This window comes from Cydia fagiglandana, chromosome 4 (genome assembly GCF_963556715.1).
Source record: "Cydia fagiglandana chromosome 4, ilCydFagi1.1, whole genome shotgun sequence".
Taxonomy (NCBI): domain Eukaryota; kingdom Metazoa; phylum Arthropoda; class Insecta; order Lepidoptera; family Tortricidae; genus Cydia; species Cydia fagiglandana.
The window spans coordinates 13,202,185-13,229,970 of NC_085935.1; the positions used below are offsets into that span (position 1 = coordinate 13,202,185).

The 27,786-nt window shown below is 37.4% G+C and overlaps 1 protein-coding gene across 8 annotated transcripts in view; it reads left to right on the forward strand.

The window, feature by feature from the left end:
- The window catches only part of LOC134663788 (neural-cadherin), a 440,784-nt gene extending 426,106 nt beyond the window's left edge, over positions 1 to 14,678 (forward strand). For 3 of the 8 annotated variants that reach the window (XM_063520278.1, XM_063520277.1, XM_063520280.1), the window contains exons 18-21: positions 1,248 to 1,489; positions 3,678 to 3,881; positions 8,749 to 8,973; positions 11,978 to 14,678. In XM_063520278.1, coding sequence (XP_063376348.1) covers positions 1,248 to 1,489; positions 3,678 to 3,881; positions 8,749 to 8,973; positions 11,978 to 12,084 — 778 coding nt within the window. In that variant the 3' untranslated portion in view covers positions 12,085 to 14,678. Of the gene's footprint in view, positions 1 to 799; positions 1,036 to 1,247; positions 1,490 to 3,677; positions 3,882 to 8,748; positions 8,974 to 11,977 lie in introns of all 8 variants that reach the window. The other 5 variants (XM_063520281.1, XM_063520283.1, XM_063520284.1 and 2 more) reach the window with 3 other exon arrangements.
- Positions 14,679 to 27,786: the final 13,108 nt, after the last annotated feature.

Below are 27,786 nucleotides of genomic sequence, written 5' to 3' on the forward strand. Positions count from 1 at the left end.
AAAAATAAACAAAACTATTGCCATTGAAAATAACATTTGCAGTTTTTTATGTTACTCTATACGTACACTTTATTACAGCAAATATTGGATAGTAAGTGCTACGAATAAATTATTATTTGCGGCACGTGTACCTAATAATTCCCTAATATGACAAGTTTACACTGAAGGTTTGTTAATTTTTTTCTGTGGTAATTAAAATGTGGTTTGAAAGTCAGTATGTATGTATGTTAGTTTAACTTTAGCGACTACATATTTTAATGTGATCATAAATCTTGTATTCGACAAATTCTGTATTTAAACACCATTGGTTTTGTGGGGTATTTCCTTGTTTTTTATGAGGTTGTACTTTGTTGCTGGGATATCCCCAGACCTTTTGAATTGCACTATGATACTAATTGCCACAAAATTTTCATCGTAATTAGTACGAGTGTGAACTAGGGTATCGATAAGGGAAGTAATTACTCTGTTTAAGTACTGGTTTAAGTACTATGAAACCAACATTTATTTATATTGTTTTTATTTTTTGTAACTGTACCTATTTTCTTTACCTTTTGCGCGCACTGAGTTTCGCCCCAAAATTATTAACCTTATCTGCCTACTGAGTTTTCACATTTGCATTCTAAATATTCATTTACATTTCTGTTCGTATGTATGTTGTTTAATTTTTTCGTTTTATAATTATGTTTTATGGGTTATTACATCTAGTATTATAACTAATATTATTAGTTTCGAGGCACATATATACATTTTTATCGATTAAATATATTGTTTTGACTATATCGTATACTGTGGTATGTAGTTGCGGTGAAGGTTTGGTATTGTCGAGCGACGGGAAGGGTTGCGTAGACAAGAACGAGTGTCTCTACTTCCCGTGCCGCAACGGAGGGTCTTGCGTGAACCGCGAGCCCTTCTACCGCTGCCTCTGCCCCGATGGGTTCTGGGGCGAGAACTGCGAGCTCATCCAGGAGGGCCGCACGCTCAAGCTCAGCATGGGCGCGCTGGCGGCCATCCTCGTCTGCCTTCTCATTATAATGAGTGAGCACCAACGTGTCGTGTCCCACTAGCAGACTCCCATCGCACTTCCATATACGCACCATCATTTCCATTCATTATTACATATATCACGTATTTTGTGTACATATAGTTGTCGTATTAGCGATTAGAGTACTCGTAGTGCATGTCGGTCGGAGGCTCAGTGCGCGCGCCTACCCAAGCGGAGGCGGGTCGGTAACGCGCTAGATGTGTAGGTGTCCCGGCGGGTCTACGCGGGCGGGCAACGGCTGCGTGAACGTGGACGAGTGCCTGATGTCGAACCCGTGCCTGAACGGGGGCACGTGCGTGGACCGCGAGCCGGCGCGCCGCTACGACTGCCGCTGCGCGCTGGGCTACACCGGCCACGACTGCGAACTAGAACTTCTCGCCTCTGGATTCATCACGCCCTCCAGAGATTTCATTATAGCTATCATTGTCTGTTTGTTTGTGCTTTTGGGTAAGATTTATTCATTAGTATGCATGCTTTTACATTATTCAAAGCTCCTGTTAAGTTCGAGTATTTAATGTTAGGCATTTAACATTTATGGCTTTAACAATAAACGATTAATGAGGCTTATGAAGGACATCACTAGCATTTATGCTAGTAGGAAAACGTCGTGATACTTTATATTTCAATTATTTGTATTACTTACCTGTAAAAAGCGAGTACTTACGCAATTAAAGTTTTAATGAATTTACAAATACTCGTACTAAGTACATACATATATTCTTGTACCTAACGCTATTTGCACGAACTTACCAGAAACTCAATGAATTTGTTTAGATATTTTGGAAATAAGAATCTTTCTTTACAAAAAATCTGCACAAATTTATATTCGCTGTTTAATTTTATTTTAACATCATCATCATATCCGTTACTTAGTAACTAGTAAGTAGTTTCATAAAATGAAAAAGAAAATATGGCTGTTGGTAGGTTTACATAACTTTAATGTATTACTTATAATAAAAAAACTACTGATGGTACCATGTAATTATCTAACTCAAAAGTTCCTTTAAAGTTTTCATTTTAGTAAGTAGTAGTGATATATTTTTAAGAACCACAATTTGAATAATTTAACTACAAAATACAAAATTACCTTTAGTTACATCAAATATTTAGTAAATGAACCGTAAATTTAAAAGAAGGTAAAAGCTTCATTGAGATACTGACCTAAATACATTATTGGAAAATTAATTTTACGGGACCGATCATTCGTTTAATGTCCTAGGGAAATTGAGACAACTAAACACCTCTCCAGTATCATAATGATATCATTTAATGGTCGTTTATTACCAGTACCGTCGTAAATATAGAAGCACTCTAAAGATAAGAACGAAAAGCTTAATGGTTATATCTGAAAATTTGTCATGGAAATACTTATATGACCAATTGAAATTTGTGATATTACTTTTACGACAATAACGTAGAAACTCAGACTGCAAGATACTTTAAAGTTAGTATATTCGGATTGAGGTCGGATCTACGCAGTGAAGCTATCCCATTTATAATGAAACTTATTGTTCTTGGATTTTGTCAACAGATTAATCTTGCTATTGAAACTATTACGCGGTGGAACTTCCTAGTGTACCTACTTAGTTCAAATTTTAGTCCAAAGCAATGAAAGTAGAGAAGTTTGTATCTACTGTTTAACTTTACTGCATGATCCTGTTTTCATTGTAGGTATATACTATAGCGAAAACTTTCTATTGTACAAAATAAAGCGACAGTTATGATATCAAACCTCCCATGAGACACATACATGTAACGTATGGTAAATCGAGAATTACTCCACATGTTTTGCTCTATAAGGAGGAGCATCTTCAACACTAGCGCGTGTTGGCGGACCCGATGTAATATACCTATTTAATAGGTTTAAGCTGACCACTGACTAACAGACCGCCGGACGATATCGGCCGGTCAGTTGTTCGGAATTATAAAATTTTTGTTCTAACTGACAGGCCGATATCGCCCGGCGGCCTGTTAGTCAGTGGTCGGCTTAATAAGTATAACGTGTCAGTATTAATAATCTATATTTGCGTTTGACTTATTTAATAAACTTGCATTTTTAATATTCAAATACGTATATCAAATGATATTAACTTACCTAGCTAATTATACCGCGATTGAAGAAGTTACAGAATCATTTGCCACTTTTTCTTCAATTTCACCTTTTTCGAGATCTGAATTAAGCTTGAACTACTTAGTATTCCTCTGCGGCGCCTCCTTGGCTCCTATTCTTTTATAGTTTGAATCGAATTATACTGCAGTGCGTACCGATTAGTAAATTACTGTAATGACTCCAGCCATTTTTTCTAAACGAAGTGATTTAAACTTTCCAAAGTAGATAAGTGTATAATTAGGTATAGTGTGCCCAATGTAGCGCACGGCCACGCAATACACATTTTTGAAACTCTGCAGATGCAAAAAAAAGAATTTTACTTCGCTCAAAAGGGTTTATTTATTTGGAATCCGCCCTTGAAGCACGTATTAGTACCTACGTGGTGGCGTGCGCCGCAGTGGGTTTTCTATTGAAGCTTAATACGTAATTACTTATGTATCCGTTACAGTAGTACAAGTACTATGAAACTGTCACTGCTACATGAATATTGCGAAACAGTATTTTAATCTATGTCCCGTTCGGCAGTCTTGGTGCTAGTGTTCGTGGTGTACAACCGTCGCCGGGAGGCGCACATCAAGTACCCGGGTCCCGACGACGACGTGCGCGAGAACATCATCAATTACGACGACGAGGGCGGCGGCGAGGATGACATGACGGCCTTCGACATCACGCCCCTGCAGATACCCATAGGCGGCCCGCTGCCCGATCACGCGCCGACTAAACTGCCCTGTAAGTTTCTTTTACGACCATTTGATTACCCTTATTTCATCTTAACTTAATTTTGATCTCTAATACCGGGTGTGGCGTGTAATATGAGCAAAAAATTAAACTGTAGGCTGTCCTCCTCATACTGACCAACATTTGTTCAGCAACTTTTAAACATAACTTGTGGTTTGATTTTTAATACACTTTAAAGTTTATTCTAAGACGCAATGTATTGCGAATTTTGTTATGATTAAGGCGTGACAAGCAACGTCAATCACAATGATATGTCGTGGCGATGGCGTCCATTGAAGACAATATTTATTTTGTATGAAAAATAGGGACCCTAAATACTTCATAATTTTTTAAAGTTGTTGATTAAAAGTGTCACCGTTTGAGGAGTACAATCTATGTTTTAATTATTTGCTCGTGTTACAGGCCACACCCGGTATAGGTCCCTATAGCACCAAGAGTTTAGGTCGTGCACAGACATTCCATATAATGGTATTGAGGCTGTCAGAGTGATTTTGAAATGGGCGTTAATTATTTATAGCTGTCGACGAATTAAGTACTGTAATAACTGTTTATTGCAATCGATAGTACTTAGTAGCAATTCGTTCGTCCGCCATGCCATTAACGGTTTGTTTACCAACTTTCATTACTATACCTATGCTTATTTTATTTATGATGAAATATCTAAAATTGTAAGTATACATATACTCTTGTTCGTATGTACTTTGTTGGATTTCCATGCAAGACATGACCAACCTTGTTCTAATATAAAATCGATAATTTTAGTGTAAGTGAATATCTGGTAGGTATGGATGTAAAAGCATACTTTTTATTTAATAACACTATTTAATAACAAATGCATTACTATTTAATAACAAAATAAGAAATAGGTTATTACAATCGATTATTGCTGCTGCTCTTATTAAAATTAACATTTATTTTCTGTACATTTTCGAAAGCCTCGACCGCACCCGATCTAGACGAGACGCCTATCAAGTTGGAATAAACAAGCTTTGCATAAAAGCCGAAAGTGAGCCTTAGGCACTGGTCACACCGCGAGCTAGTAAGCTATGAGCTATCGGCTATAAACACGAACAAAAGATAAGCACTCCCGTGTAAATAAAAGAGACACGGCGATATTTATAGTTACTCGCCCAGCGGTGAGCTCTGTGTCTCTTTTATTTACACGGGAGTGCTTATCTTTTATTCGTGTTTAAAGCCGATAGCTCATAGCTTACTAGCTCGCGGTGGGACCAGTGCCTTAAGAGGGTCTGCGAAACATTTTTTCACGGCATCATCTGGAGGTCCGTTATGTAAGGTTACTGCCTATTACTAGAAAGTACACAAAACAGCCTAATCCATCCGCCAGCTGAACCCTTTTTACCTCCTTATTCTGGTCTGAAAATAAAAATGTCCTTATGAGGGTTTTCTTATACATATAAAACAAAATCATTTTTATGTAAGGCTAAATACCTATTGAGCTTTTTATTATATCGTTGTTTCGTGAATTCCCATTGAATTGAACAGGTACAATACTTGCACCTTTATTTACTTATAAATAAATATTTAAACACTTTATGTAGCTACATATATAGGCGTTCCGCAAAGAAGCAAAAAACCGCCATTAGGTATATTCATGTGGATTATGTTAATCTCCAAGGAAAAACATTTTTGCTGACGGTAATGGAGTATTATATATTGCATTGCCATCAAAACGACGCATGAATGCCAATATCAATAAAACCGTCAGTGTTATCCTTCGAAAGAAATCTCTAGTACATATTTTATGAAAATTGGAACGGATGTATGCTCATTGGGGGACACCACATGGCTTATTCAATTCTAAATCGCAAAGGTATTTCGTAAATAAAAATCCTAAGAACTGATTTCGTTCTGAACTCGAATCTGATCTCTTCAGTAAGGAGTGTTTTTTTAATACATTAAGATTAAGACCCACTTGCACCATCCCACTAACCAGGGGTTAACCTGTTAAATTTGGAGTTACCATGGTTACCAGTACAATTCGACACTAGGTTAACGGTTTAACCGGTTAACCACGGGTTAGTGGGATGGTGCTAGTGGCGCTTAAACGTGAGTTTAGAAGAGACAAAGGTTATACATTATAACTTATAATTGCTTCGGGTTTAATTATTTTATTTAAGATTTTTTCGTATGACGGAAATCTTACTACATTTTAAAATACTTACAGCGCCTTATAAATACAATGACAAAGGATGCCAACGGTAATAACGGCAATTTCGTAGTCTTCTGGGAGCACTCTAACGGCTCAATATTTTTATACGGAATGGTTTTTAAATGAGTTATGGTTTTTATATATATATATATATATATATATATATATATATATAAGGTAAGTACCCCTATTAACGAGCCCATTAAAATCGGCACTGATTACCGCGGTATGTACAAAAAGCGTTTTATAAGAACGCCTATTGAATATTTTTAAATTGAAGTACACACAAATAAAGCCTTCTCTATTGACTGTCGAATAAGTATAGCACTAGTAAAGAAACACAAAGTAAATAATTCGAAAACCGTAAACTAACTCATCGGGGGCGCAGGATTTGAATGCTCCATACTAACGCGCCACACCTCAAGTAAGCAAACGCGTATTTTATTCAGTGATTTTCATAGTAATGGTGAATATTATAGAAAGATTAAGACGTTATATCAAATCTTAATTATGATATTTATGGTTCCCTAATCCTCAATTTGTAAATATTTGCTTACCAATAGTAAAAAACAGGAAATTAAAAACCTCGGTGTTGAGTTCCATTTTTTGGTGTGGTTCCTAATTTCGAGGTATACCTCGGTAATAGCGGAAACGGTATTTTAAGTTCGAAGGGTTATATATTCATATGTAAATACATATTTCCTTAACTGTTGATTTTATTGAAATATTTAACCATCTATAAAGCTAAAGAGCTATTAACGTGGTATGAAATCTATTCAAGAACTCTTAATTTTGACTACAGTTTTAAGCACTTAACTGGAGGTTTCCTTAGAAACCATTATATGAGAATCTTGTTTAAATATTGATATAAAAACAAAAGCATGGCTGTCAAGTCTGTTTTATACAATGTTTCGTAATATTTAGTATCTTCCATTTTGATTGTGTTCAAAATATACGCGATCTTTATTTAATTTTATTACTCGTAAATGAGTTTTACAATAATGTGAATTAAACCGTTTAGCGATGGTTACAAAAGACATCAATCGGTAATAACATGTATGGGAACCCAATACCGACCCACCTACAACTTTGGTAGGAAATAAATAGGTTCATAATATAATTATTATAACACCTATTCTATTATTTTAATTAGAACATATAATACACCAACATACAATCGCAATCCAATGCGGTAACGCAGCGAGCGTGATGGGCACCTTTGCATCGGGGGCAGCCCGGGACGGGTTTCAGTAGGTTGTTTATTTTATACATATTTAGTTTATATTTAAGTTTCGTTTTTAATTAATTTAAAATTATGTTTGGATTATGTGTTATTAATAATGGGTGCAGTACATCCAAAATTAATTTATTTTAATATTTGATTTCACATATCTAGATATGGATATTATTGGATCAATTTGATGTTGATGGGCATTTATTTGTTTGATGAACGCAGATATTTGTTCCTAAGTCATGGGTGATTTCTATGTAGGTATATAAATATGCCCAGCAGTGGGACGTGTATAGGCTGAATTATTATTTTTATTTTATAAATTTCTATTCATCTATATATATAAGTATGTATATCGTCGCCTAGTATCCATAGTAGAAGCTTTGCATAGTTTGGGGCTATGTCGATCTGTGTAAAATGTCCCCTTATATTTAGTTATTTAATATTGATTTATGTAAATATTTATATACAGCATGCATTTTTGATACGACCACATATATATTATTATCTAAGTGTAGTTAGTAGGTGTAAGTAGACTCAAGTAATTATGTTTTACTAAAAATTCTCTTATTTTTCCTTATAGAAAAACCAAAAAAAATATTAATTGAATCTTATGATTGGAAATCTGATTAAATATAATACACTACTATTTATTTAACTACTATTGTCAAATAAATATAAGAAGGAACTAAAAATGCGATGGGTTTATTTACCCTCGTAAAAAGGAACCCTTATCCGCGGTATTTGGGTAGCAATGATCAATTACCACGGTAATAGGCGATTTCGACGTTTTAGGTTTAATAATTATTTTTTTCTATATAACTGGCCAAAACAAGTCCAAAAACGAATGAAATATACATTTCGATATACAAACTATCATAAAAAAACATGTCATTGTCCATACAGAGCCAGCTTATGTTTCATTTTTGGCTGTCTTTGTAAAAGTTGCTTAACCCCCTCGTTAATAGGGGTACTTACCTTATATATATTTGGTTAGGAGTGTTAGGATCTACAAACCAATCATAATATCTACCGAAGTACGAGTACGAAGTTCAAAAAAATTCTTAATGAGTAATACATACACCGACAGCAGGTAGTTTTGAACTTATGACTCCCCAGCGCATCGTTCTTATAAAACGATACGAGCTGGGTGCTTTGCGTTTACTACAAGTAGAGTCGGACCAAGAAAAGTCTGCAGCGGATTTGGTAGCCCAGGCAGTGTTAGTGTGTCAAAATTTCATAGAAGTTTTACGTTTAAAATAACACGTGCACTGCGTGGTCTAACAAATCCGCTGCAGACTTTTCATGGTCTGACTCTAATTAACATGTCAGTAAAACATTAATCAATAACAGTTTTATTTAAATTTCGAAATTAACAAGGTCATCAACCACTTCATACCTAGTGAAAGTAGAATAACACTAAGACTGATGCATATTTTTACGTTTGTTTTGAATAGATCCGCTAATGGGCGTCGGCCTCGGCGTGGGGCCCATGGGCGTGGGTGTGGGCGTGGGCGTGGGGCCCGTGCCGCTGCCCGGCGAGACCAACGTGGGCATGTTCATCGAGGAGCACAAGCGGCGCGCGGACAGCGACCCCAACGCGCCGCCATTCGACGACCTGCGTAACTACGCGTACGAGGGCGGCGGCAGCACCGCCGGCTCACTCTCCAGCCTCGCCTCCGGTAATACTCTTTACACTTTCTATTTCCCTCTATCAGTGGCGTAGCTAGGCGTGGGCGAAGTGGGCCGTCGCCCGCGGCCTCGCGCCCCAAGGGGGGCCTCGCGCGAAGCCTTTTTGAGCAAAGTAAAAGAAAAGGGCCTTGCACGTGGGATTTCGCCCACGGCTAGATTAGTTCACGCTACGCCACTGCCCTCTATCCCCACCTCAACTCATAGAAGTTTTAGTGGCAAAAACGAGTGTTTGAGAAAATGAAACATCGATAAATCTTTGCTTCATCAAACTGCACAACGGGACTTAATCGTGTATTTAAGTTTTAAGATTTACCTCCGACGTTTCGAGGACGGCGTTGTCCCCGTGGTCTCGGAGAAGACTGGCTCAAGTTGACATCAACATCTTCTAGCCGCGCGAGTTTTTCGAACTACCCGCACTTGGTCTTGTTTATCAGTTTGAACGTTTTGCGCACTAGGGATGTCACTCTGTCGACACACAACACTAACGATATTCGATTTATCGACTGTCGATATTCGTTTCCGCTTGCATTTACTAATGACTGGATTCCATGTGGATGAGATCTTAAAACCCTCGTCCCGATGCAGATGCCGATGTCGTCGTTGTGCAGTTTGATGATGTTTAATAATCGTGAAAGTTTAAATAAATCTTTGCTTGTACCTAAATCACTTTACTTTGCCACAAAAACTTCTACGAGCCCCGATGCAAATTATTTCGTCTAGTTCCAAACAAAATTGTCAGTACATTGGCAGAGTCCTGTTGCTTTCCCTAGTAATAGCCCTTTTCACACATGTTATACCCGTCAATAAAAAAATAAAAAATCGTTATTTTTTTTCTTTTAGTACAAACGGTATTTCTTGTATTTGGAATTAGTTATTGTAGAGTATTACCATATAAAATTAAATTACATTAGTATAAGCATTAAATATTAGTAATTTTTAAACCAAAACATTATTTTTGAACAAACGCGAGAACCTCAAAAAATGCTCTCACTAGACGAAAACATGTGCATCGGGGCTCGTATGTCTGCTTCTGGCAAACATTGACAAAGTGAAGTCTAAAATACTCGTAAATTTGTGCTTCGAATTTGACAACTCAGCACCGTTCAACGAGAACGTCGTCAGCGTAGAAATCCAGCGTCGTTTTTAATTTAGAATTATTTATCCGTGCGTACTTACCTGTGTAGGTATTTCCGTATTCTAAACAAAAGCGACTGTAATATCCATTCCTTTTAAAAGATTTTTCGTGTAAGTACCAAGATTAAACGGTTTTTGCTCTGTAGGCGACCCAACAACGGCAACTGAAGCAAAATCTTACTAAGTACCTATATATTGCTCAGTGAAATAAAAATACCAACTGAGTGTTTCTTTAACAACCAGACGACATTTCTTTGGCATAAAGAAACATAAATTAATGGAGACGAGGGTTAAAGAATCTATTTATTAGTAACTCAAAGCAAATTTGCTGTAGGTACCTACTTTAAACGTTTATTTTGTATGCTTAGTCTGACGTCCAGATCTATGCGTTGTACACGTATATGTCGATTTGACCGGGTGATTTTTGTGACCCATGACAAAAAAACTTGATTTAAACATATTTACCTGAACGAGTATTTATTGTTTATAACTCGCAAACATACAGCCTGGCAAAAAAGAGTAGAAATTAAAAAGTGGGAACACTGTAGTGTCGTCCCTTTCAAATCAATTTATATAAGAGAACAGGACGACACTACAGTGTTGCCACTATTTAATTTCTACTCTTTTTTGCCAGGCTGTAGGATTCTATGGGGTAGAATTTATTGACAGCTAATGACTCTAATGAGTTCCTATATCGATAAACTACTACTACTTACGCCTGGCAAAAAAGAGTAGAAATTAAATAGTGGCAACACTGTAGTGTCGTCCCGTTCTCTTATATAAATTGATTTGAAAGGGACGACACTACAGTGTTGCCACTTTTTAATTTCTACTCTTTTTTGCCAGGCTGTATGTAAAATAACGTAAACAACTGTCGTTATGATTACGAATACCTACTGCAATTAGCACTATTGAGCACCGTAAACATTTACAATGTCTCCTCGTTATACCTAACACCTTCTTGGGATTACTTAGCATTTAATTATTGCTGTAATTTAGGCGTTCTCTAAAGGCCTGTCCAGATGGGGACAATTTTTCGGCAATCTGATTAAATTGTCCGATTCAATCAGGCCGTGCGAACTCAAACGCCAAATTTGGCTCGCCGAATTCGGCCGCCGATTATGACCGATAAAAAGGGATGCGGACGGAAGAATACCAATTTGTGGCGTATTTTCTTTTGGGTTTTTTTTTATTTAAAGCGCTATAGTATCACAAGTCAAGGGGTTTTCACTCGATGTTGTTCATGAAACGTCATAGGCGAGCTATCGATCAATTCAAATTCATCAATTTCCTGTACCTCTGAGGCCTTAATCAGGCCACGGTTGCCTTTATAGGTAATGTTGATATTTAATCTATTGGTGTTTGCCTGGTTCCTTTTTGGTTTCAGCACCCTAAGTCCCATATTTATTAATTTATGAGTGCACCCAAAGAAAATATATCTATCTACCTACAATTTACTAAGAAATCGGGAATAGACCGATTAGGGAAACCCTGGCATAGGATTATTGCTTGGTATAGGAATATGTTGGATACCTTTAGTTAATTACAGTAGTTTGCAATATAATTGTATGTAGTCACATATGTAGTTCATTTATACTAGACTTAAGAGGAAATACCAGCTGAGCCCCTTCCCAGATTCGAGAATTCAAAATTATTTAATTCTAGGCTCCTAAAACTACTTATATGTATGTAAACGCCGGCGTGTTCGGCCTCAGGGCGGGGCGACCTGGACACATTTCTCAGCAACTGGCCGAATGCTGCAATTAATTGGGAAGATTGGAAGTCTAGGGGGTGGGCCTTTGCCCAGAAGTGAGAATTGTGTCAGGCTCGTTAAAAAAAACTTATAAGAAATATTGTCAGCAGGTACTGATGACGACACGCACGAGTATGACTACCTGGGCGCGTGGGGCCCCCGGTTCGACAAGCTGGCTGATATGTACGGGCCCGACATGGACGAACAGCTGTAGGCGCCGGCGCGAGCCACACGTTAGTCAATTGTCTCCCACCCTACAATAAGACATAGTCAATCCGGCTAGCACAACTATATTGCCGACATCCCACCTAATTCATAGTTCAAGATGCAATGTGGTGGTGTCGCATACATTTGTACTAGACGTACGAGTAGGTACAGAAATCTTTGGAGCTTATCTCCTCCCCGTATCCGCGGAGTCGCATTTGTAAATAAACGTGCGGGACTAATTAATATCTCGGCTCTCACTCAGACTTAATTATTCTTATCAATTTTATACAACTTTATTTGTAGTTAACGTAACTTTAAGTACTCATTTTAGATATTTAATTGCGACATTTTTTATAAAATGTAAACGTATCTTCACCAAATATTTGATAAATAAGTTTTTATTCGAGTTAGCCATATTATGAGTCAGTATTTTAGGTATTGGAAGTTATTGCGTTAAGCGGATTTTTGCCGGAGGGCCAGCGTGAACCTGGGTCGTGGGTGTTTGTAGATAGTGTGCTATATACATGTGAATAATTTATACGAGTACTTTGTAAGTCCACAGCTTTACGTGATACCACTTAATAATATGGCCCTTCCGCATAACATCACTATAATAATGAAAGAATATGTTATATTTTATAATAGTGATTGAATTAATTAATATGTCCATTCGGACGATCGAGTTTATAACGCTCATTTGACTCGTGGAATATTTTCGAGGGATGTACATAATGTAATGTTACACTAGGCACGACTACCCTTGAATATCCTAGCGAAATATGGAACTTATTGTAATTCAACTATAATTATAAGAAAAAAATAAACTGTACAGTAACTATGGTGTTCCTTTCCTAACGTCTCCGTGTAGTATTAGCGAATAATATGTTATCTGGAAATAGTAGGTAACGAATACATAGTCATGGTTCGAAGAGAGTTTTGCGTTGCGTGTGTGCGTGCGTGGTGCGGCAGGCGAGGCGACGGCTGCGAGTGCGAGCGGGCGTGAGAGTGTGCGTGCGAGGCGAGGATATGAATGGGATTGTGCCAATTTATTAGCAATCTATGGATACAGCTAATGATGGTAGACTTAAGTGTTTGCACTTTATTTATTCGTATATTTACATAAATAAATTTAGTCGCACCTAGGAAAATATCAATAACTTATTAAGAGTGTTGTGCTAGAATTCTATTCTAACGATTTTGATGTGAGATAGTTATTGGGAACCGTTAGAAGTCACTAATTTAAAGATTAATTTTTAAGAATTTATAGTACATTAATATATCTACCTAATAATGTTTCCATAGACTGTCTCACCTCGACATCGAATAACGATCAGTGTACATTTTAGAATATACTGAATTGTGTTAAAATGACTGATTTTATTATGCGTTTAAAAGCCTAAGATTTTTGTAGATTCGGTTATTTAATTATAGACTTCGAATACCTTACTGTAAGTCCACCCTATAGTTTGCACACGATACGAACACTTCTAGATATCATTAAACTACATAATATTAAAGCAATTCTTGTTAATTATTATTTATATAAGAATACTTACAATATAGTTCAATAAACAGAGCTGCATCATTTTTATTAAGTTACATTATCATTACACTGCCAGTAATCATACATATTAACGAATTACTAAATAGTGTTTTCAGTCCGTTTTTGTATTTCAGCCTTTTACAATATACGATAATTATAAGCTTTTGGAACTGTTTATTAACAGGACGAGACTTTTTAATTTTCTGACTTAACTACGGTGCGTATCTACGTTCAGCCATCGTTTAGGGCTGATTTAGACGGCGCGCGAATTCGCATGCGATTTAAGTTACATTGCGGACTGTTGGTTACGTCCAATTCGACCGACCGATCAAAAAACGCAATGTAATAAAACTCGCATGCGAGTTCTCGCATCGTCTAAATCAGCCCAGAAGCTCATTGCTGTCCTTGGTAGTACTTTCACGGTTTCCCGAAGCGTTCGGCGCCGAGGTCGCGGCCGGATGCGCTGCGGGCGATAGCTTAGTTATGACTCGCGTATTGCATGTGACTGCAACTGGTATTCACAATTTATGCGTCGTGATTAACGTTAGTAACAGCTGCGCCAGCCGCGACCTCTGCGCTCTACGAACTTCCCTTCGTGTAGTGGCCTCTGTCGGCGGCTAACGCAACGCAGCGAATGTAAATGTTCTCTAGCCTTTTTGTGAATAGGGCCCTTAAGGGCTGATTTAGACGGGGCGAAAACTCGTATGCGATTTTAGTTACATTGAGGACTATTGACATCTAATTCAGTCGACCAATTAAATACCGTAATGTAATCAAACTCGCATGCGAGGTCTCGCACTGTCTAAATAAGCTTTAAACCAATGCAATTGTATCGCTGCGTTACGAGGCTGATTGGCGGAGGCCTTGTCAAAGCACACGTAGGTACATCGACGGCAGAGCACTCAGTACAAGGTGCGAGACCGCGCTCGCCATTGAGCCGGTGCACATATTGTTTTAGACATAATTGATACCTAGTTATGTTTGTTTCAACTGTGATTATTTAGTTGTACAACTCTGATGATTACATAAAAGAATGAATAAAAATGTAAAAAAGTTGAGAGACTATTTTATTTTTGTCACCTGATTCAAGCTAATATGTACCTATAAGTAGGTACTTACATAAGCTGCGGTCATTTTACCCGTACAGTTCGAACTTTAAAACAGTAGTAGGTTTGGGCCTGAGTGATGTGCGGTGCGGTTGGATTTTGGGGCCGGGTGGAGGTAAGCTGGGTAAAGGATGACTTACGCTAGACCGGCCTGGGTCCGGGCCAAAGCTTTCGGCGCTTCGTTTTCTATGGAAAGCATCATCTGGTTATCACTTATCAAGTTATGATAGAAAATGACGCGCCGGAAGCTCCGGCCCCGACCCGGCCCGTCATTCTGTAAGTTTCGACTCAACGGACTTCGTTTTTGGAACAGTAAGTATTTTGTTCGGAACCGTGCAAAACCAAAACTTTAGTATAAACATCCATTTTATCCTCGATTTATCGGTCTACGCTTTGTTTTGGATAATGGGGTTATTGTATGTATGTTGTTGTACAATCTACTATTATATCTAGATATTAAAAATCAACATGAAAATTATTAGTTACCACATCAGGCCTTAGCCTAAATGCGTTTTTCCTTGTCAAAGTTAACACTAGAAAGTCCTCTAAATTCATTCACATCAGCAAACCATACATTGCTGTATTGCATTGTTCAGATTGCGCAGCGCTTAACGAAAATGTCAATCAAGAGTATCAAGATTAAGGAGCTGCAGTCTTGAATATAGCGATTCCTAATTTACATATAGGACCCGGATAGCCAAGCATTTGTGGACTCACGTGCGCTCTAAGACGTACATACTATGAATATCGATGTAAAAGCGTTGGACCCTCGCTACACCTGAGACACGCATCATGAGATAAATTGCTTCCTATCTTCTGTAATCTAGCAATTTGAATGAAATGTTTCTGTGACGCTTGTATTGTGACTCGAGAAATATTTTCTTGCTAAGTAACTATAGCCGATTAATAAATAAGTAACCATCTTTGTTCAAACAATGTTATGATACGCTACGGCAGTAGGTACGTATGCCCACGTCCTATTTATTCTATCCTGATATAAAGAAATTGAATTCTCAGTTATCGTCTTATTATTTTAGGGGTATTTACGTAGAGTAATAGGACCGGATCTGTCCGGTCAACTTTGATTTCCATATAAAAAAAAACTCAATTATCGTACCCAATACTCTCAATAAAGAGAAAAGTTCTATACTCCTAGGTAATTCACGCCCATAACTAGAGAAACCAAGTCAAATTGTTCTTGATTAAGAACATTTGAACATAATTCGTGAGTTCCTTAAAAGCTTACGTAGGAGGGGAATAAGTACCGTAGTTCCATTCTAATTAGACAGATCCTTACCTGTACCGAGTACCTATAATATTACTAAGTATGTACCTACCTACAAGATTACAGGTGCCTCTAGATAGGTACCTGTTTATTTGAATATTGTTGAGTTTATTAACGTTCAGACACAATTCCCTTTGTAAAGTTTATGTAAATGATGTAGGTATGTAGGTACTTACTAAAATTATTGTACACAAAATAGAACAATCCTTACAAGTGTAACGCATTCGCGGATTTTGGAATAACATACGAACTTATTTATTACAGACATGTATCTAAAACAGATTTCGCATGTACCGCGGAGTTGGAGTTGTATGAAAACAAAGCCCGCATAAAGGATGACTCACGTTAGGCCGGGCCGTATCCGGAGCTTCCGACGCATCGTTTTCTATGGAAAGCATCACGTGATCGCCTGTCATGTCAGAGACAAGTAAGCGCCGGAAGCTCTGGCCCGGACACGGCCCGGTCTAACGCGAGTTTTCCTTAATTCTTGCAGCCTTGGTGACATAAGTATAGTCTGACAAAAGAGAGAAATTATAAAGTGGCAATACTTTAATGTCGTCCCTTATAGATTATCAATCTAAGAAAACGGCACGACACTACATTACAGGATTGCCACTTTTTAATTTCTACTCTTTTGTCAGACTATACCTACCTACCTATCCCAACAATGGTAAGTATATGAGATTATATCTATAGAAAAATCTACTGAGACTAATCTTAGTGGATTTGTAGGTAGGTAGACTAGATAGATAGGACCCGTAAAATGTGCCTATTTTACTCCCCATTGGATTATTGTGCTCCACCGATTTTTATTTAGGCTGATTTAGGTATGAAAACTACTTATATCACAACCTCATTTAAGTATGGTATTATAACTATTATAACATGATAATAGTGGTGGTCTACCTAAAATCGGCATATATATTAACATACCTACCACAATTTTGGAATAGTACATTTTAAGCCTATGTCAGTTCTAACCAATTACTAATATAACATTGGAAATAATGTCAATTCGATCACACGGAATGTGCTGTCGAGAATGATAGTTGGCACGTGAAGAAGGTAGGATTGCGTGATCTAATTAAAAGCGTGTCTATGTGACATAGTTACGCGACTTGGAAATAGAGATCGTGAATTTAATACCGTAGTGTTATATAAGTACTTACATGTACTTACATGTAGCGCCCTGTGGTTTAGATTAATTTGTAGCTCGCAAGCAGGGCAATTAAACCGTATTAGCTATTACAATTGGGATGGTTGGACTTGGTACAGTTGATGTCAAATATATGTTTACATTTTTCGCCTTATTGCAAAGGAGTAAGGTGTAAGTAAACATATATCTTTGACGTCGACTGTACCTATTACCAATTTCATTGACTGTCTAAATATGTGTAGGTACTTAGGTATGTATTGCTATAATGGGTAGGTATATTTTAAATCAGCACGTTAACGTTGCTTATCATGAATAGTGACACAAAACAAAATGAAATGCCATTCGATTTTAAATCTTACCAGTAAAAGATAGAATATTAAATGCAATAGCATTTCATTTTGAGTTGTGCCACTGTTAATGATAAGCGTCGGTATGTGTGATCAGTATGTCTTAGGTTCAATTTTATGTCTAAAAAGTTGTCTAGGTACTATAATCTATCTATCTATCTTATCTATACATATAATAAAGCTGTAGAGGGTAGAAAGTCTGTACATGGAAGATATTTGAAAAAAAGTTGGCTGGGGATACTTAGAATCGATAACAGAACACATTCCAACAGTTTTTAGAATTTTTGTCTGTTTGTCTGTTTATCTGTTTGTCTGTTTATTTGAACGCGCATCACGTGAAAACGGCTAAACGGATTTTGATGCAAACTTTACTAATCTATCGAGAAAATCTCCGGCCAGGTTATAGGCTATAAAAATTCAACCCTTAAAAGGGGGGGTAGCCACAACACTCGCTTGATTCAAGTTTGCCCCTGAATCTTATGGCGCTACTTAGGAAGGAGGGGCAAACTTTTTTCAAATATGTGCTACCACTATTGAGTACCCTGGTAAAACAGATGGCGCTGAATTTAATACGTAGTGACATGAATAGCCACCGAGGAAGGTTATTGCCAAATTAACTCTAAGTTTAGATGAGTGGGTACGGACATCAACAAATTTAATTGAATAATTATGTCGATTTAATAATATACAACAAAATTAACCCTTTACCTACGGGCTATTAAATCGCTCCGTCACCGCCCAATACGGGCATGTTTTGGCGAGAGTCAGCGGTTAGGCATTATTTCACTTACTTGTAACTTTTGAAATATTACAGCTACACACTTGAAACTTCACACACACAATAAGTATAATGTGTTTAATCAATTAATAATCACTTGGAGTAATAATATTCACTATTTTTTCTGCTATCAAGCAATATACCAGTCACTAAGAAATTGAAGATTTTTAAGTTACTACTCGCAGATCTCACAAGTTTACGTTTAAGAACATTAGTTTATAATATACTTAACACAAATAAACACTTGAATAACGATAATTATGAAATTAATGCATAAAAATCAATCACAGAAAACGTTGCACAAAAACAATTTGCCACTAATGGAAAATAGTGATGTGCGTCTATCAACACATTTGTCGATAACCTAGTACATGTAAAACTGAAATTTAACAAGTTAGGATTGTGGTGAAATTATTATTAGGTACAATAGTACCTAATAATGGTTTCATAACATGGTAAATTCCAATATTTGAACCAAAAATGGTAAAAAACACTAAAAATAACACTCCAAACACTCCCACGCCATTCTCTCATATCGACAATAAGTTGATGAAATTTTAAAACAACACTATTGTCCGCCATATTGAATTCAATTATTAGCACCTCTGTAGTACGGGTGTCAACTCCAGTTGCCAGCAAAAAAGCGGTAATTTTAAAATTATGTTTATGTCAGAGCCATCTACCGAAATATTATGATATTTTTTTCTTTGTATCTATACTAATCACAGTGCATAATGTGACCGCTATTACCAAGCCACAAGGTCTCATTTTGTTTAAAAAAAATGTTGAACACGACCATTACTTCGATCAACTATAGTTGACACCCGTACTGCAGCGGTGTTGCCTTACTGGCAACTCTGGTTGACACCCGTAGGTAAAGGGTTAAACGACAGTAAATTAATTACCCCTCATTGCACAGTGACATCTTTTTCACGACTACCCAAAAAAAAGTGAGAGAGAGTGTATTGTGTTTTCCACAGACTTAAATATACCCTAGATGAAGCAAATATCACGATTTGTATTGAAACCAAGCGTGCCGACTTTTTACCACCTACTGTGACGTCACAGCCGCAATTTAGTGATGGGAAATCCTAACCGATTCAAAGACACCAATGCCCCTCTGCCCCGCTACGATTCAACTGTCTTGCTCACACTCATAGATTTTATATCTGCGGTCTCGCTCGCTCACTCCCCGCTCCCCCGCGAACCACGCCAAAAATCACAAATCGATTGCCGTGAATGACATCGATTTTCTGACAGACGAATGAGAAAGACAGACGAATGATAAAAACAGACGAATGACCTTCTTCCCAACTTTTCCCTTCATTGAAACTGGTATTTTCAAAATCTATGACTGGATCATGTGGAAAACAAAAATAATGAAAGTTTTTTTTAACACAATAGATATTTATAACCCTACTAAAACGATAGGCACATATATAATCGTATGTGGTTAAATTACTCTTCTTTTTACACGACTGCCCAAAAAAAAGAGTATTGTTTTCGCCGTTCATGTTTTTGAAGTTGTCGTGTAAAATTAGCACATTTTTTATTTTATTTATTTATTTAATATTTATTGCACAAAAGTAAATCTTATAGTACTTAATGCCATAAGGCATTCTCTACCATCTTTACCATCTTTTATCAATAAAACTTCATCATTCATATGTCCGATATCGATTAAAATCGATTATTAGAAGCGATTGGTAGAACGAACAACACTAGTCGCTAAATTTGACAGACGAATGATAAACGGCCTGTACCACGAAGTCGAAACGATGCGCGACGGTATCGCTAGTCCGATATTCATCGTCTCTTAACTCATAACGTCAGATCAAATGCTCAAAGCAAACGCGCAATGTAATGTAAACATAGTTTTGTAACGTTAATCTATAGTTACTTAGGTACATTATTGGAAAGACAATCTGGAATACTTAAAAAATTGTTTAAAATGAATTCACGCATTAATATCATTTTAAAATTACTTGCCTGTGATAGGAAATATGTCCTTGCCCTTGGGTGCTTGCAGTTTTTGGGCTGTTGCAGTTAATTATCACGCAACGAGGCATTTTTTAAATTTTTTCGGACTATCGGCTGCAACAACTGACGTGTGTGGACTGTCAATAGCGACGGCCAACCTCGACGCTTGGTCAGAGTTCGGACACGCGAAGTAGATGCATTTGCGTCATCTAGGGTATATTCAAGTCTGTGGTGTTTTCAATGTAGGTATATATTTATTTATCTGGGTTTCACTCTCTCTCACTCTTTTGCGGTTCGGCGTTAGGTCTTATGCGAGGCCTTCTGCCTTACGGCAAAGTTGATCTTCTGCCTTAATTACACTTGGGCGTGGATCCAGGCTTTCCTCTTTCGCAGCTGGGCCTACTGCCTTGCTCACACTTCGCCAATTCAATTCTCTTGGTCAATTCCAAGCTCTACTTTCTTGCATCTTTTATGCATGAAAACAACCTCGCTGAAATCCTTAAATATCGAGCCCTATGCGAAGCTAGGCTGATAGAAAACTGTCCCATCCCTTCTTTGTATGAAATCCTGGATTCGCGCCTGGTTGGGACTAAAAGTAAAATTGGGTTTTTTATATCGAAAAATTTTCGCGCTCGCTTCGCTCGCGTTTTTTATATCTTTCTGAGGTATGAATCATACCGTATGATAAAGGTGACATTCGGGTGGCGACTGCAGCAGCATTACTCTGTTGCAACGTTACTGTCAATTTTCGTCATAAAATGATGTGACCGATTTCCATACTAAAAGTAAAAATGTACAACTGTCTATCATATTGCGTTTTTATATCGAAAAATTTTCGCGCTCGCCTCGCTCGCGTTTTCTATCACTTTCTAATATATGATAAAGGTGACGTTCGGGTGGCGACTACAGCAGCATTACTCTGTTACAACGTTACTGCTGCAGCACTGTCAATTTTCGTGATAAAATGATGTGACTGATTTCCATACTAAAAGTAAAAATGTACAATTGTCTATCAAATTGCGTTTTTATATCGAAAAATTTTCGCGCTCGCTTCGCTCGCGTTTTCAATTACATTCTAACCTAAGATATGATAAAGGTGACATTCGGGTGGCGACTGCAGCAGCATTAGGTACTCTGTTGCAACATTACTGCTGCGGCACTGTCAATTATCGAGATAAAATAATGTGACTGATTTCCATTCTCAGCTGTAATGCGGCAATGAACTTCACTCAATTTACCAAAAAAAATAATGTAATCTTAATGACCCTAGGGAGAGGGGGCACCATAGTCTATAAATGCTGAAGGCATTAAAATATCTTAATCCGGCACTGCTTCGGACTTAACCCGACGTACGTGTCGCTCTGTACGCGTTCCAAAGCCGGGCGCCTTCGGCGCCCTCATACTAAAAGAATCTGGCGTAGCCCGACAACGTGGCGCGCTGCACGCGGTCCAAAGCCAGGCGACTTCGACTTTCTCATACTAAAAGAGACGTACGTGACACGATGTATGGTTACCAAAGCCGGGCGCCTTCGGCGCCCTCATACTCAAAGAGTTGGGCGTAGACCGATGTACTTGACACACTGTGCGTGTTCCAAAGCCGGGCGCCTCCGGCGCCCTCATACTCAAAGCGTCGGGAGTAGACCGACGTACGTGCTGACACGCTGTACGCGTTCCAAAGCAGGGCACCTTCGGCGCCCTCATACTAAAAGTCAGGCGTAGACCGACGTACGTGACACGCTGTACGCATTCCAAAGCCGGGCGCCTCCGGCGCCCTCATACTCAGAGCGTCGGGCGTAACGTACGCGTTTCAAAGCTGGGCATCTTCGGCGCCCTCATACTAAAAGAGTCGGGCGTAGACCGACGAACGTGACACGCTGTACGCTTTCCAAAGTTGGGCGCCGAAGGCGCCCTCATACTAAAAGTTTCGGGCGTAGACCGACGTACGTAATACGCTGTACGCGTTCCAAAGCCGGGCGCCTCCCTCATACTCAAAGCGTCGGGCGTAACCCGACGTACGTGACACGCTGTACGCTTGCCAAAGTTGGGAGCCGAAGGCACCCTCATACTCAAAGCATCGGGCTAAGCCCGACGCACGTGGCGCGCTGAATGCGGTCCAAAGCTAGGCGACTTCGACTTTCTCATACTAAAAGAGTCGGGCATAGTCGGACTACTACAAATCGCGCTCTAAAAAGTATGAAACAATAAGATATTTTATTTTATTTTATGAAATTATAAATGTTATAATTTTTTGAATAAAAAAATACAGCGTAATGTAATTTACTATTTTTTATATATTTAGCAGCTTACTGACACAAACCGAATTCCACGCGGGCGGAGCCGCGGGCACAGCTAGTTATAATCTATGTATGTAGCATTTGTACTTAACTAATACTTACCTTAGTTATCTACCTAGTACCTACCTATTTACCAAGCACCAATGTATTTTTTGTGTAAGTGAACGAAACGAAGTATACCATCCCACCACATAAACCTACATCAACACAAAGAAGAAAAGATAATGTAGTTGTCCCTCTAACACAAAGACTCTTTTGTTTACCAAAAGGCAATTTGTTTACTACTCGTCTTTTGCCTTCTTGTGTAATAATATAAATACATAATATTTTCTCCATATTTGCACTGCAATTGTATAACCAGAAAAAAAAAACACTTTTAGAATGTTTAAACAACCTAAGTTACAAGGAAATTGAAAACCTTTGTTTTAGCTTACGTTCATACTTATTTAATATCATTACCTAAATATTTGTTCAAATGATATTCGGTTACTATTTATAAAACCTTTAGTTAGTAGCGGGGTCTTCTGTTACAAGTATCCCAAATATAACTAATAATTGTGAACTGTGAAATGTAACCAAATTATTATTGTTTTTGTTTTCATTTCCAAATATAATTATGGTAATTGCTTATTTATAGCTGACATTTATCAAAACAAAGAAAAAGTCGTTTGTGTAACAAAATTTAAAAGAACAATTCGAGAAGTTGCCATGAAATTTATGGAAATTAGTAAAATATGAAAGTAGGCAGGTACAGGTACTTATTGAGTAAAATTCAAGCTGGTAAAATAATTCATGTGCGTATTCTTATCTAACTTTGTCGAGCGGACCAAAGGCAGACTACCGAAAGTATGTACTTATTTTAAAACCAGTTAATTAAAATTAAATTAGTTGAGATATAGTTAAAAACATGTTTTACAAGAACTTAATTTAATCTTCAATTGAGAACATTTGAACAATGATTACCTATCTCAACCGACATCCTTGTTAAAAAGTTCATCTCAGATTTACTTTCAACCCTGCCTTCAGGGATCTTCAGGCCCAACTTTAGCATTGGTATTCAAAGTAGCCAAAGAAATCTAAAAAGAACGGCTTCCAGTATCAAACCTACTTTCCTCAGCTAAATGCTTTTTAATAATAATATTAACCAACTTCATTACAATTGAACAGGTTTGAAATTGGATTGCGCTACCTGCGTCAGGACCACCATTCATATGCACATATACTTATATGTTTTAGTAACGAGTGGGCATCTTACTGTAAAGTGTAGGTAAACAGTTTTCTTGCCCTTAGGTTGAAATCTTATTGTAAGTACACTACATCAAGTACATAAGTATTTTTACGCTGTATATAAGCTATAAGATATTACAAACTTAATAGATATACCTAGAAACTTTCCTTGGGCTCCATTTAAGTTTTAAATGTGACTAATCAACTGAATAAATGTTAAGCCTAAGCTAAGGTAAGCTTTTGAAATGAAATTACTGAATTATAAGAAAAGCTTTGAGACTTATCTGACTTACTTACTTAAGATGTCTGGCACTAGTACCTAATCATTGTTAGGGTTCCGTACAACAACTAGGAACCCTTATAGTTACATAAGGTATGTATGTTTGTCCGCGGCTTAGTTTATATACTTATCATCAACAGGTACTAGGGTATTGGGTATAAATCAATAAAAAGTAAGAAAAAATTGACAAGTTGTGAAAGAAATTTCTCATAAATTTGTCTGGGTGTCTGGCGGTGGCGACCATCGAGCTGGTGAATATTTCGCTCAGCCGCTAAGTCTGGCAATCTATAACGGGGAAACGCAGCAAGCGTCCTAGGGGGACGATGCCCCGGGCAACGGGGTTTATATACGAAAATATTGTGTACATTGTGTATTGTGTACCTATTGTTATTGTAAATAAATGTGTGTGTATATTGTCTGAAACAAAAAAAATGGGTAGGTACACCGTTAAGGATGACTCACGAAACCGGGCCGTGTCCGGGCTGGAGCTTCCGGCGCTTACTTTTCTTTCTTTTTTTTCTTTTTTTTTCGGCGCTTTTTATGACATGACAGGCGATCACGTGATGCTTTCCATAGAAAACGAAGCTCCGGCCCGGACACGGCCCGGTCTAATGTGAGTCATCCTTTACACGAAGGTAGGTACCTATTTTATTACAGTGGTAATGTAAGACGAATACGTACTTAAACTGCAAAACGTAATTCAAGACCAAAAAAAGTAAGAAATGTTGCCACTTTTTTTACTATCGCGTCTTGTGTTTATGTACAAATAAGTAAATAAAAGTAAGTACTTTTTTAAATAGTAGGAGTAAAATTACTAATGAATAAATTGTCTTAGCGTGATTATTTATCAAAAGCAATTTACAATTTTACAAACAAATTATTGCAGTGGCAACATTGTCTTACTTTTTTTGGTCTTGAATTACGTTTTGCAGTATAGCGAGTTTCAAGTAAGAACAGTCGAGTTCACAAAAATATAATTACACGCCTCGAAGAGATTTACAATAAGGCCGTGTAAATATATTGTTGGCGCATTGGCTTGTAAAGATATTTGTGTAATCGGCCGTACAGTTTTTGCCAAGGTGAAAAAATGTGCGTCCGTTTTGAGCCGTAAAGCTAAAGCTTAAACTACTTTCACTAAAAACTATACCTTTTGTAGGTAGGTACATGAAAGGTTTTTGAGTTTTCGCAAAAGTAATTCCTTCTTAGTAAAAGAAGTGCTGCGAAGATTTATTTTATATTTTGGTTGTTTTTAATTTTTACCGGTTTTAATTTAATTATTTTGTTATATTTGATTTAGGTATGAGCATTGATCACGCGCATCAAAGAGTAAAGTATATAGGTGACGCGCATGTTAGGAATCACAAGAGCGGATACTTAGAGTAAGAAACAGTGACATTCGAAAAACAACAAGAATAACAGATGTAAGCAGTAGAAAATTAGTAGAAAAAACAAGAATTTGAAATCGAAGTGGGCTGGACATATTTGCAGATTAAATGATTAAGTATCACTGTGGTGGACAAAAAAAGTGGTTAAATGGATACCAAGTGATAGATCAAGAAATGAATGAATGAAAACATTTATTTTCAGGCAACTATTGGCCCATAGATAAATACCTGAAAACTAGCATACCTACATATATATTATTACAAAATATATCTTAAAACTAAACTAATAATGGGCATCCATAGAAACGATGAGGAGCAGTGGCGGATTTCCCATAAGGCACAGTAGGCCCGGGCCTAGGGCGGCAAGATATTAGGGGCGGCAAATTGTGACAAAAAATTCGCTGATGATAACAAAAAATAACTCAAAATTAGACCAGGCAACAAATTCTCAAAAAAGTACCTATAGAGGGAAATGCTTGCAACACAATTTTTGACTTTGTACCTATTTTTATTTGAACTATCTAGGAGGTGAACATATCAAAAGTCCCCGGCCGTAGCCCTTGAGCCAGGGGAAGATAGAGGTCTCCGCAACTGCCGGACCAATTAAGTTGAAATTTGGCACACATATGTAAGTTTGTGACCCAAAGATGGACGTGTAACGTAAATAATAGTACATTGTGCAACATGGGGCGTAAGTTGAATATTGCAAACGAGAGTAAGTTAAATCGCGACGGCTTGACGCCCCGAGATACACACAATGTTTTTCATCACACTTGCGATACAAAAAATAAGTTTAAAGACAAAAAACTGTTAATTATGGCACTAGAAACTTCATAACTCCCTAGGGAAAACGAAATTTCTATAACTCCCGCTACGCCTACGTGCAATTCCACATTTACTGAGCGAGTGTGATGAAAATGAATTTAAAATATGGACTCCATATTTTGGGGGGTAAATGAGAAAATTTAAAAATAAAGTTTTTCAAACTATATCGTGTTACATATCAAATCAAAGAGCTCATTGTAAGAATCTCAGATTTTTTTATAATTTTAGGATAAATAGTTTAGCAGTTATTCAAGAAAATAGTTTTTAATGTTTTTGTAGGTACATGAAAGTCAATATTATTGGTAAAACTGTCACTTAAAATGAATAAGTATTTGCTTATTTTTTTCATAAAACCTATGTTCCTATCATCATGTCACAAGGACGTATAGTTTCTAAGATATAATAAGCGAAAAACCGAAAAATGTGACCTTCAAACCAAAGCCCCCAACTTTTGATATGTTCACCTCCTAACGAGTCCAAAAAAGTTACTAAGTAGAAAATGTGTCCCAAGCATTTCCCTCTATAATATATCTTTCCGTTGCCTGATCTAAATGTAGTCAATATGATGGGTGCTGATGCTGAGAAAGGGGCGGCTACAAGGCTTGGGGCCTAGGGCGGCAAAGACTGCAAATCCGCCACTGATGAGGAGATATACTTATCAAGCGCTGTGGTTAACACAGGTAGGCCTGATATAATGTACGATACATATTGATCGTTCAAGTTAACGCGATGTTGTAACTCGTAAAATGGTTCTGCATCTGTGTGATGAATAAATTGCTAGCCAATTAATAGTTTGATGCAGATTATTGGAAAAACATAACGGAGGTATTTCATTCATTTCAAATGCAATCGATTCAATAAAAGAGGCAGTTACAGTGTGTAAATTTATATGACGCTATAATCTGTTTTCATTTAAGATAAAACGTGCAGCCATGTAGTTGAAATTTAACTTCTGGGTGATTGCCTCTTCGGAAATTACGACCAGCGTATAAAACGGTTTTATTGGGGTATGTTTACATTTTAAGCAAGCATAATTAAGTTTCGATCCCGCAAGTCTTAGTTAGTTTCGTAATTAAACCAAGTCCCCAGGAATTGATTTGATTGCGAGCTCCTAGAATGACATTCTGCTTTAACATTTAAGTACCTAATCATGGCACAGGAGGCTTCCAGAAAGCAAATTTACAATTAATTAGGCTGCTTTACGTATACGTAAAGGTATCTTTAGAAGCATTACCTAATAGCGAATGATGCCTCTTTTTCAAGTTCAAATAGTGTTTTAGTCTTATAAGCAGGTCTTAATTGAATTAACTCAATTTGTGAAATTATTCTGTGACGTTGACAAAAAGTTACATCGAAAACGCTGATATTGTATTAAATTCAAAGAATTCGCCCTATATCGCACGTTTCTTCTTTAAACAACTCTAATATGGAAATCCTCGGCTCGAACCAGGAATCTTGGGAAAGAGTGCGATTTTATTAGATCTGTCCACGAATATCTTGCCT